The following is a 12,151-nucleotide window of genomic DNA, read 5'->3' as shown; positions in this document are numbered from 1 at the left end:
GCGGCTCCCGATACCCGTCCAGGTGAGGGTTGCCTCGCTGACCTGGTCGCAGAAAGGGTCGGTGCCTTTTCTGGATGGGGCTTTTTCGATAGCGGCTAGGACGATGGCGAGGTCGAAGATTTTCCTTCCTCGATGGTTCAAGACTTGTGGTGTCAATGCCTATGTTTCTCTCTACAATCCCCTCGGTCCCGAGGGGGATTAGAGGTAGTTGAAGGCCGAGAAGTCGTCGACACCAGACAGTCACCGGCTGGTGGCCGATACTGGCGTGAAGTGGACTGTGCCGGTTCAGACGACATCGATGCAATCGACGGCGGAGTTTGAGAACGGAAGAGAAGTTCCATTTTCTCCATTCTGGCCTTGCGACCTTTTGGTGTCATTAAGGCACATTTGGTGCAAGTTAGGACATCATGCTTGCACCCGAGACACATTACACAGACTTCATGCGGGTCTGTAATGGACTTGGTACGAGTACAGTCTGGGCACAGACGGAACCCAGACGCCATGGCCTTTGAAAAATTTAGCCGCGGTACGGTCGACGACCAGTAGGCCGTGAGGGCCAAACTCGATGGGAATCGATCAAAACCGGGTAAAAAACTTATCGGGGAGACAAAAATTCGAAGGAGGGACCCTGTGGGTTATGAAAGTTTTTTAGTAATTCTGTGAGGAAAATTCCTGTCAGGAATCTCTGTGGAGCTCCTTAACCCGCGTGGCTACTGCTGCACAGAAAAAAGAAGACTGAAGAGGGACCCCTGCTGGCTGCAGGTTTAGTGCCATGCTGGGCATGCCCAGTAGGTGCCAGTCAAAGTTCTAGAAACTTTGACAAAAGTGTTCCATGATTGGGCTCCATCTTGTGATGTCACCCATATGTGAGGACTACCATCCTGTTTGTCCTGTGAGAAAGCGCCTATAAAACCCGAGTCCAATTGCGGGTTATACAGTGCGCTTGGCTGAGCTCGGCCCCTTTGTGTTTATGTGTATCTGTTTGCTCCTATCAGCAACCTGAAAAGAATCAAAACGAATTTTGAGCATCTGGCTGGCAGAATGATTGCCTATTTGATAAACGGTTCAACAGCTGATTGGTTGATGGATTGCTGATATATATATTTATATATATACACATACACACATATATATATATACATACATATTAAAGTATGCAAAGAAGCCCCAATACCCTTGGCTACACAAATATAAACACCAAATTAAAAAAAAACGTTTCTTATATATTCACAAACTTTAATCAAACAACAAATTTTTTATGAAAGTTTTATTGAGATCCCAACTAAAACCACCCCCATAATCACTCACACGCAGACACAAACATACACCCACCAAAACCTATTTAAAAACTGAGCCCTGCAATAAAAGAACAAAATGTCCCTTATAATGATGAAGCAAAGTATCTCACCCTTATCAGCCCAAAGTCTATCCCTAAAAGTAAAACACAGTAACACACTATAGATATGCAAACATTTTTGTAACTTTTGACAAAGGGACATTGGGGGTTTTTTTTCTATTATTGATATATTTGTCACCCAAGAACTTGGTAAAGAAAGAGCATCGGTTGATATATGATTTTACGGACTTGATTGAAGCTTTTATTCTCTGTGGACCAAAAATGTTTGCATATCTATAATTTTTGTAGAAGGGACATATCTATAGAGTGTTACTGTGTTTTATTTTTAGGGATACTTTGCTTCATCATTGTAAGGGACATTTTGTTCCTTTATTGTAGGGCTCAGTTTTTAAATAGGTTTTGGTGGGTGTATGTGTGTCTGTGTTTGAATGCTTATAGGGGTGGTATTAAGTAGTCGGTATCTCAATAACATTTTAATAAAAATAAATGTGTTTAATTTAATTAAACTTTTTGAAGATTTAAGAAGAATGTTTAGAATTTGGTGTTTATATTTGTGTAGCGAGGGTATTGGGGCTTCTTTGCGTACTTTAATATTTAATTAATTTTTGTCCCAATCCACAATTTAGTGAAATGCCACTGTTTTTAATATATACACAATGTAATTCAACTTTGGTGGGTGGGAGGGCCCACAAATTATATGGATTGAAGGGGGGGGGCCTGAGGATCAAAACATTTGCTCAACCCTGCTGTAAAGGATGATCATTAATACTATAGTATTATGCTTTCGGACACAAACCTTTTGTTATAAAAGATTCCCCATTTACATCAATAGCACTCTTAGCTGTATAACACTTTTTTCTCTATACAAAGCCATAACATTATAACAACCCTCTAATTTCATTAAATCTACTGGTAACAGCTCAAACTGTACATGTATGAGATGCCAAGACTGCTATGCAGTCACACCCTGCACATGTATGCCATACCTCTGTACCACCCCATTTAATTCATTTTAGCTTTAGTTTGCACTACTCCCTTCCCTCCAGTCTACTCTATTCTCTCACTCCCCTCTAGTCAGTCCCTTTTTTACTTTAACTCTTGGTTCCTCTCTATTGGACTGACTGGTTTCAACAGTGGCTTCTCTGGTGACAGGACCCTTCCCCAGGATGATGATGCAGCAGCAGCCTCTCTTCTTCAATGACACAGGTTGTCTGGGTCACATTTTTTTGGCTTCTCCTCTAAGGTAGCTTAGGGCCAAATTATTTCTGCTTGCAAAGCCTCAAAAGCTGCTTACACTTAACAAATTTATCAGTGGCATTCTTAATGGCTGATTTATCTATGGCATTATGCAGTGAGAAAAAAATATTTCCTTACATTGATGGCCAATGCACACAGTTGGTACTGCTCTAATGTGATGATTTCATGGTAACAAGGCTCCTGTGCTAACCTCACAATAGCACTACTCGCAGCCAACCTCAAACGTGACATATCAGGTTTGCTGAAAGAGAAGAAACAAATGGGTTAATTGATGCAGCATGATCTGCACATCATGTTCTTATGATTTTTTTCCATGCTATTTGATGTCAAATAAAATACAAAGTCTATTACAAATACTAGCTGATAATCTAGATTTGTGATGTCAAAGCTGACAGATGCTTAATGACTGAACATGGATTTCTAGTACTTGTGACATCATGTAAATACAGCAGTGTATTGCATCTGACAGTCATCAGATTAGATTACATACTTTGATAAAATAGTATTTTTAACATTACTAAATGACATTCATATTTTAAATATGCTTGAAATGTTATTTACTGGCATCTAAGAACACATATAGTAAACCACAAACATATAGGGTTTAATCTATTGTTTTCTCATTAAGTTGTAGCTTCTCATCACTTATTTTCATGAAGGTTTCTGGCAAACCTCTCTCTAATGGTAATGCAATCCCCACAAGAACAAGCTCTTATTCAACCATATAATATTTCAACAACTGATGCAATTTCTTTTGACACCAATTCCAATAAAACTGCTTATCTGCCAACATTCCTGTCTGTTATTAGAAAGCCATTATTAGAACCTTAGGTATTTTGGTATGGCTGAATGCAAGATACAGGTTTCTCCAAATTCATTCTCAATGCTTTTGCTGGGCAAAGCACAAGATGCCATAACAAGAATAGTACAAGTTAAGCATGCTGCTTTAGAGGTATCCCAAACCAAGAGGCTAGAAATTTAACTATAGTCTAAAAACTGGTAATATTATGCACCCTATAAAAAAACATTAAATCCAACAGAACTGGCCTGATTTATCAAGGGTTTTACCTGCTATAAGTAAGAGTGTGTGAGTATGTGTGTAGAGGTGTGTAAGTGTGTATAGTTGCCAACTTGTTTTTTGTAAAAGAAAGTGGTAAATTAAATTTCCCCCAATTAAAAAGGGTAATTGTCTAGGGTCCTAAAATAAGCCACAAAAAATATATAAATGTTTAATTGAAAAATGCATCACTGCAGTTTTCCCAATGAATTTATAACAAATATAGTAATGATGGCAGATAAAGACCAAATGGTCCATCCAGTGTGCCCAGCAATTTGCTTATGGCAGTAACTGATGCTGCGTGCGAGTTACTCCCATGCATTCTGTTAAGGGTAGCAGCTGCTGCTCTGTGCAGGTTACCCCCATGCAGAAATGTTACACCACCCCCTTTTTTTATTACCAACCTCAAGCCTTTAGAGATCTGCAGTGTTTGTCTCTTGAATTCATTTACTGTTCTTGTCTTCACCACCTCTTCTGGGAGAGCATTCCAGGCATCCACTACCTTTTCCGTGAAGAAATATTGGAGAAATTACTTACCTGATAATTTCGTTTTCCTTAGTGTAAACAGATGGACTCAGGACCAATGGGTATAGTGTGCTCCTGATAGCAGTTGGAGATGGAGTCAGATTTCAAGCTGACGTCAGCACTACATATACCCCTGCAGGAAGCTCTGCTCTTCAGTATTCTCCTTGAAAAGCAATTGTGGATATATGAGTGTTTGAATAACTTGATTAACTTGAACTGGTTGACGTGAATTTTAGCTGGAGACCGCCAGAGCACTCAACCGAGAAACGCCGACACCCGGTAACTATGTGTGTCCTAACTAGAGGTAAAGCGTGGCTTACCCATGCTTGTCTTGCTCTCAGGGATTGTCACCTGAGGTTTCTGTATTCTGAGGCAGCCGTAGGCGGGATACTGAGTCCATCTGTCTACACTAAGGAAAACAAAATTATTAGGTAAATATTTTCTCGATTTCCTAGCGTGTAGCAGATGGACTCAGGACCAATGGGATGTACAAAAGCTACTCCCGAACCAGGCGGGAGGCTGCCCATGGCCCACTTAGTACTGCCCTTGCAAATGCTGTGTCCTCCTGGGCCTGAACATCCAGGTGGTAGAACCTCGAGAAGGTGTGAATTGAGGACCAAGTCGCCGCCCTACAGATCTCAGTGGGTGACAGCATCTTGGTTTCTGCTTAGGACACTGCCTGGGCTCTGGTGGAATGGGCCTTGACTTGTAGAGGTGGAGGCTTGCCTGCCTCTACGCAGGCCGCCTTGATTACTTCTTTGATCCCGTGGGCTATGGTTGCCCGTGAGGCCACTTCCCCTTGGTTTCTTCCTGCTGTGAAGGACAAATTGGTGGTCTGTCTTTCATACGGATTCCGATTTTTCCAGGTATCGGACTATGAGTCTGCTGACGTTAAAATGGTGAAGGAGGCGTGAGTCTTCAGAGTGCTTGTGCTCATCTGGAGATGGCAGTGAGATGGTTTGGTTTAGATGGAAATGAGAAACCACCTTTGGAAGGAAGGAGGGTACAGTGCGTAGCTGTATGGATCCCGGTGTGAATCTGAGGAACGGTTTCCAACAGGATAATGCTTGAAGTTCGGAGATGCAATGGGCTGAACATATTGCCACTAGGAATGCAGTCTTCAAGGTCAGGAGTTGTAGGGACAGACCGCGTGAAGGACTAAAAGAAGCTCCCACTAGGAAGTCAAGTACTAGATTGAGATTCCATAGGGGTACCGGCCACTTTAGAGGTGGTCGGATTTGCTTGACCCCTCTCAGGAAGCGGGAGACGTCTGGATGGGAAGAAAGACTGATGCCGTCCACTTTGGCTCTGAAACAGGCCAGCGCGGCCAGTTGAACCTTGATGGAGTTGAGAGACAACCCCTTCTTCGAGCCGTCCTGCAGAAATTCCAGGATCATGGGAATTTTGACTGTCCGCGGAATGATGTCACGGTCTTCACACCAGGATTCGAATATTCTCCATATTCGTATGTAAGTTAAAGATGTGGAAAATTTGCGTGCTCGGAGCAAGGTGTCAATCACTGCCCCCAAGAATCCGCTCTTCTTCAGGTGAGCCCCTCAATGGCCAGACCCTAAGCGAGAATCGAGTTGGGTCTTCGTGGAGGATCGGTCCTTGCTGGAGCAGGTCCCTGTGTGGAGGTAGACACAGAGGGTTCCCCTCCAGACGTCTTCGCCTTCTTGGCCAGTCCGGGGCCACTAGAAATACTAGCCCCCTGTGATGTTCTATCTTGCGGATGATCCCGCCCAGTAGTGGCCATGGAGGAAAGGTGTACAGCAGGTCTTCCTGTGGCCAGGTCTGGACTAGGGCGTCGATCCCCTGGGATCATGGTTCTCGTTTGCGGCTGAAGAAATTGGGGACTTGGGCGTTGGACCGGGTTGCCAAAAGATCCATGGCTGGAGTTCCCCAGCGGTCTCTTATTAACTGGAAGGCTGTGGTTGACAGTCTCCACTCCCCTGGGTCTAGACTTTCCCTGCTGAGGAAATCCGCAGCGACGTTGTCTTTTCCCGCGATCAGGGCGGTCGAGATCCCTTGTAGGTTTGCTTCCGCCCACGCCATTAGGGGGTCTATTTCCAGGGACACCTGTTGGCTTCTGGTTCCTCCCTGTCGATTGATGTAGGCCACGGTTGTGGTGTTTTCAGACATAACTGACAGATTGACCCGGAGTCTGTGAATGAAGCGTAGGCAGGCTAGTCTGACTGCACAGGCTTCCAGATGGTTGATGTTCCATCCCGACTCTTCCTTGTCCCATTGTCCCTGGGCCGTCAGTTCCTGACAGTGGGCTCCCCACCGTCGTAGGCTCGCATCCATGGTAAGCAAGATCCAGGTCGGTGGAGATAGCCTTACTCTTCTTGATCTTCTTGTAGCCACCATAGGAGCTGGATCCGTACCTCCGCCGGTAACTGGAGGTGGACTGTGTAGTCCTGGGACATTGGGTTCCATCGTGACAGTAGGGAACATTGTAGTGGTTGCATGTGGGCCCTTGCCCATGGTACGACTTCTAGGGTTTATGTCATGAGTCCGAGGACTTGGAGGTAGTCCCATACCGTGGGGCGAGCACCATTCAACAGTTTTCTCAACTGGTCCATCAATTTCCTTCTCCTTGAGGGGGAAGAATGACCTTGTCCTGTTGGGTGTCGAACCGGACTCACAGGTATTCCAGAGATTGGGAGGGTTGTAGACAGCTCTTGGTTGCATTGACGACCCATCCGAGGTTCTCCAGGAGATTCTTGACTCTGGTGGACGTCTGATGACTTTCCTCTGGCGATTTTGCCCTGATCAGCCAATCGTCCAGATATGGGTGAACGAGGATTCCTTTTTTCCTCAATGTCGCTGCCACTACGACCATGATTTTGGTGAACATTCGAGGGGCTGTAGCTAGCCCGAAGGGTAGCACTCGGAACTAGTAGTGATGGTCCAAGATCGTGAAGCGTAGGAAGCCTTTATGACAGAGCGTAGGGTTTCCATGCGGTTTCCAGAGTGTAGGGTTTCCATGCGGTTTCCAGAGCGTAGGGTTTCCATGCGGTTTCCAGAGTATAGGGTTTCCATGCGGAAGTGTGGTACCCTCAGGTAGCGGTTGACCGACTTGAGGTCCAGTATGGGCTGGTACGTTCCCTCTTTCTTGGGAACGACAAAATAGTTGGAATAGTGGCCAGTATTTCGTTGGTGCGAGGGCACCGGTATTATAGCCTTTAAGGCGAGCAATTTGGTTAGTGTGGTTTCCACTGCCGTCCTCTTGGAGGGGGAATGGTAGAGAGATTTCACAAATTTTTCTAGAGGGATGCTGTGGAAGTCCAGAAAGTATCCCTCTCGAATGATGGTTAGGACCCACTTGTCTGACGTTATCTCGACCCATCTTTGGTAGAATTGGGCAAGCCTGCCCCCTATGGCTTCTTCCTGTAGATGGGTCTGTTGATTCTCATTGTGGGGTGTGGCTGGGGCCTGGACCTGAGCCGGCTCCCCTCTTGTTGTGTTTGTTCTGAAAGGACTGGCCCCTGCCTGTGGGGCGAGGTGCTTGTATGTATTCTTGTACGGTTTGAAACGCTGTGATCCTCTGCCCCTGGTTGTTCGGGGAGAGGGGCATTGGCTTCTCTTGATCTTGTCCTCCGGTAAGCGAGGTACTGGAGATTCGCCCATTTGTCGGCTAACTTCTCCAGTTCACTTCCAAACAGGAGGGTTCCTTTAAACTGCATCCTCATGAGTTTTCATCTTGGAAGTCGCATCGCCTGACCAGCTTCGGAGCCAGAGTTGCCTTCTGGCTGCCACAATGGATAAGACGCCCCTGGCTGAAGTGCGCACCAGGTCGGAGGTCGCATCCTTGAGGAAGGATATTGCTGGTTCTAATCTTTCGACAGGCGTGGTTGTGTTCCTGGCCTGTGACAAGCATGCGTGTGACACTAAGGCACAGCAGGAAGTGATCTGCAGTGACATAGCTGCTGCCTCAAATGACTGTTTAAGGATGGACTCCTGACATCTGTCTTGGGCATCCTTGATTGCCGTTCCTCCTTCGACTGGAATGGTGGTGCGCTTTGTAACTGCGCAGACCATGGCGTCCACTTTGGGAAACACCAGGAGTTCTTTGGCTGAGGGCTCCAGTGGATATAGGGCTTCTAGGGCCCGTCCTCCCTTGAAACTGGCATCTGGGGCATTCCATTCTAGGTCGATCAGCTGTTGTATGGTTTGCAGCAATGGGAAATGGCGTGAGGCCTGACTGATCCCGACCAGAAGAGGGTTCGGTCTTTGGCTTCGCTGATGCGCTTATGTTTGGGATGGCCAGCTCCCTCAGGCTCCCGGACACAAGGTCTGGTAGTTCGTCTTTGAAGAAGAAACGCATCATGGTTCGGTATGGTTCTGTTCCTGGATGGATTTCCCCTTTTTATTTATTTATTTATTAAAGGCTTTTATATACCGACTTTCTTGATACAAATCAAATCGGTTTACATCGAACTAAGCAGTAACTATAAACAACCAATCAACAAGAGACAATTTAAAGGAGCATAAAGTTACATTATAACAAGGATGCCTTAACTGGGAGTAGGAAATAAAGAAGGGGAGAACGAAGATAAAGTACTGCATACATGGGAGGGAGGCGAGGAGCCAACCTCATGATAACTTGTATGTGTGATTTAGCGTTTGTTTATTTGCATAAGTGATGGAACAATTCTATGTCAGGCTGTTGGGCTAGTACTGGGGAAGGCTCGGCAGAACAGCCATGTCTTTAGTTTCTTTTTCCAGGGAGTCTTGGTCTTCCTCCGAGGTGTCCGTGTCCCCTAAGGTTAGGCTTTTGTCTGGGGGAGGCACGTCTCTGGGAGGCCGAGACGGGCCTGGGAGGTTTGGGTCCTCTAGTGGAGGGTGTGGCTGTGCCATCGGTGGCGCTGAGAGTGCTTGGATAAAGGTTTGCAGACCTGTAAAGAATTCCACCCAGGAAAAGGTTCCTGGGTCTATATTGAACCCAGCAGCATTCCCCAAGGGCCCCATCTGGAGGGCCGAGCTGGGGATAGAGAGGTCCGGGGTACTCTCAGTGGATCCGGATTCCTGTATTGGCTGGGGAGGGACCATGCCCTGGTTTTCCCAGAGCCATCTCACACTGTAGGCACAGGGCAGTAGCCTCTTCATGCTGCGCAGCTCTTATGTGGCAGGCTGGGCAGAGGGCTTGTGCTTTGGCTTTCTTGGCTGGTGGTGCCATGGTTTGTGCGCGTAGGGGTGTTAAAACCCAGTCTGTGCGTTTATATTCGCGTGCCGGGAGGCTTAGATATGCGCTCCGAGTGCGCAGAGGGTATGAGTGCAGGCTGCAAAGATATGCGTGCAGGCCGGTATGTGTGCTTACGGGGATGTGCGCGCTGCTGTGCACACAGCCGAACTTGTGCGCCCGGCACCCTCGTGCGCCTCGCTGTGCGCACGGCCCAGGTTAGGTGGACAGTACGGCCATCAAGGGGGGGAAATGGCGCCGGCGGAACACCCCCCCCCCCCCCCGGAGGATATCCACGTGGGAGGACCCTCGAGCCGGATCGGGGTCTAGCCTGGACAGGGCTGCTCAACCCGATGGGACAGACGCCGACGGGCGATCTGTGCGGCTATCTGAGCCTCGGAGACCGGAGACTTAAGAAAGTTTTCAACCTGACCTTGTCTCAGCGCTTCCCTGTCTCATGCCGGGCGTCTCTGGCTGTGGAGGGAGAGGGAAATACCTTGACCGCCGTGCTCAGTCTTGCACCCGCCTCCTCTCAGCCGCTCTCTCCTGGGGGCTAAGTCCAGCTGGGAACCGGCTGCTGGACCGAGGCTTACCTCTGAGGGATCTCGGAAATCACCTCAGGAATTCTCAACTGGGGGAGGGACCCTTAGGTATCACCGCAGGAGAGTGGGGCTCGTCTTGTAGAGGTAAGATTTTGAATTTTCTTTCTTCTTTGGTTTGGATTTCCCAACTCTGAGCAAGCGTGTGTAGAGTCCCAAACTGCTAAGGAGATGGACAAATACTGAAGAGTAGAGCTTCCTGCAGGGCCCATTGGTCCTGAATCCATCTGCGACACTAAGAAATTCCTAATATTGGTTCTGAATCATACGCCTTGGAGCTTCATATAGTGACCACCTAGCTGTTTCCTTTCCTTTGCATCATTAATACCAGTCAAGAATTTCAAGGTCTATCATATCTCCCCTACAGCACTTCCTCTCCTCCAGGGTATACATATTTAGTTCATAAGAACATGCCATACTGGGTCAGACCAAGCCCAGCATCCTGTTTCCAACAGTGGCCAATCCAGGCCATAAGAACCTGGCAAGTTCCCAAAATCTAAGTCTATTCCATGTTACTGTTGCTAGTAATAGCAGTGGCTATTTTCTAAGTCAACTTAATTAATAGCAGGTAATGGACTTCTCCTCCAAGAATGTATCCAATCCTTTTTTAAACACAGCTATACTAACTTCGACCTCTCATCATAGGTCTTCTAAAACAGACCCAACACCATATTGGTCACCTTCCTCTGGACCATTTCCATCCTGTCTCTATTCCTTTTGAGTTTCTGTCTCCAGAACCGAACACCATACTCCAGGTGAGGCCTCACCAAGGAACTGTACAAGGGCATTATTTCCCTTTTCCTGCTAGTTATTCCTCTTTGTATGCAGTCCAGCATCTTTCTGGCTTTAGCTACCACCTTGTCACATTGCTTCATTGCCTTCAGATCACCACAAAGTTCCTCTCTCGGTTCGTGCACTAAAGTCTTTTGATCCCTATCACATACAGCTCTTTTGGATTATTGCACCCCAAGTGCATGTCTCTGCACTTCTTGGCATTGATTCGCAGCTACCAAATCTTCGACCACTCTTCAAGCTTTCTTAAAATCACTTTTCATTTTTTCTACTCCTTCAGACATGTCCACTTTGTTGCATATCTTCGTAGCATGTGCAAAAAACGTAAAATTTTCCTTCTAACCCTTCTGCAATGTTGCTAACAAAGATATTGAACAGAACCAATCCTAAAACCCATCTTTGAGGCACTCCACTTAACACCATTCTCTCATCAGAGCAGGTTCCATTTACCATTACACGTTGTCTCTTGTCAGTCAACCAGTTTATAATCTACTTCAGCACCTTGGTGCCCATACCCAAGTTCCTCATTTTATTCACGAGCCTCCTATGCAGGACTGTATCAAAAGCTTTGCTGAATACAAGAAAATCACAGCGAGCACATTTCTATGATCCAATTCTCTAGTCACCTAATCCAATAAATCAGAATATATGTGATAGGACATCCCCCCTTGGTGAATCCATGCTGCTTTGGGTCCTGAAACCCATTTGACTGAAGTTAGTTCACGATCCTCTCCTTCATCAGAGTCTCCATTAATTTCCCCATCATAGAGGTGAGGCTAACTAGCCTGTAATGTCCCATCTCTGCTACTCCCATTCGTGTAAAGCAGGACCACAACTGCTTTTCTCCAATCTTGCAGCACCACTCCTGTTTCCAGCAATCTGTTAAACAGGTTTTTCATTGGACTTACCACCACATCTCTGAGTTCTGGCTTTCCCAAGTCTACCAGGCTAATAATTGTGTATGGATTTTTCCTTCAAGAACTTGTCTAACTCTCTTTTAAACCCCAAGATGTTAGCTGCCTTGACTATATCCTCCGGCAACAGGATTGTGTGCATAATGAAAACAACACTTCCTATGATTTGTTTTAAATCTGTGAGTTGCTAGTTTCATGGAATGTTACCCAGCCCTAATGTTATTTGAAAGGGTAAATAATTGTTCCCTATTTACCTGTTTCATCCCAATCATGATTTTACAAATCTTAATCATATCCCTCTAAGTTATTTCTTTTTCAAGCTAAGAAGTCCTATTCTGTTTAGTCTTTCTCCATAAGGGAGCTTTTCCATGCCTATTATTTTTGTCATTCTTCTCTGTACCTTTTCTCTGTCCACTTTGGGTTATTTTTAGATACATGACAGGGACTGCACACAATACTCAAGGT

General features: G+C 46.1%; 1 protein-coding gene across 7 annotated transcripts in view; it reads right to left on the bottom strand.

Annotated features, from left to right (window-relative positions):
- Nucleotides 1–12,151, bottom strand: part of PDS5B (PDS5 cohesin associated factor B) — a 644,248-nt gene that overhangs the window by 129,127 nt on the left and 502,970 nt on the right. For all 7 annotated transcript variants that reach the window (XM_029602667.1, XM_029602671.1, XM_029602673.1 and 4 more), the window contains one exon: nucleotides 2,732–2,855. In XM_029602667.1, coding sequence (XP_029458527.1) covers nucleotides 2,732–2,855 — 124 coding nt within the window. The remainder of the gene's footprint in view (nucleotides 1–2,731; nucleotides 2,856–12,151) is intronic.

Source organism: Rhinatrema bivittatum, chromosome 5 (genome assembly GCF_901001135.1).
Source record: "Rhinatrema bivittatum chromosome 5, aRhiBiv1.1, whole genome shotgun sequence".
NCBI lineage: Eukaryota > Metazoa > Chordata > Amphibia > Gymnophiona > Rhinatrematidae > Rhinatrema > Rhinatrema bivittatum.
Note: the sequence above shows the minus strand (reverse complement) of the source record. Positions and strands in the feature narration are given on the sequence as shown.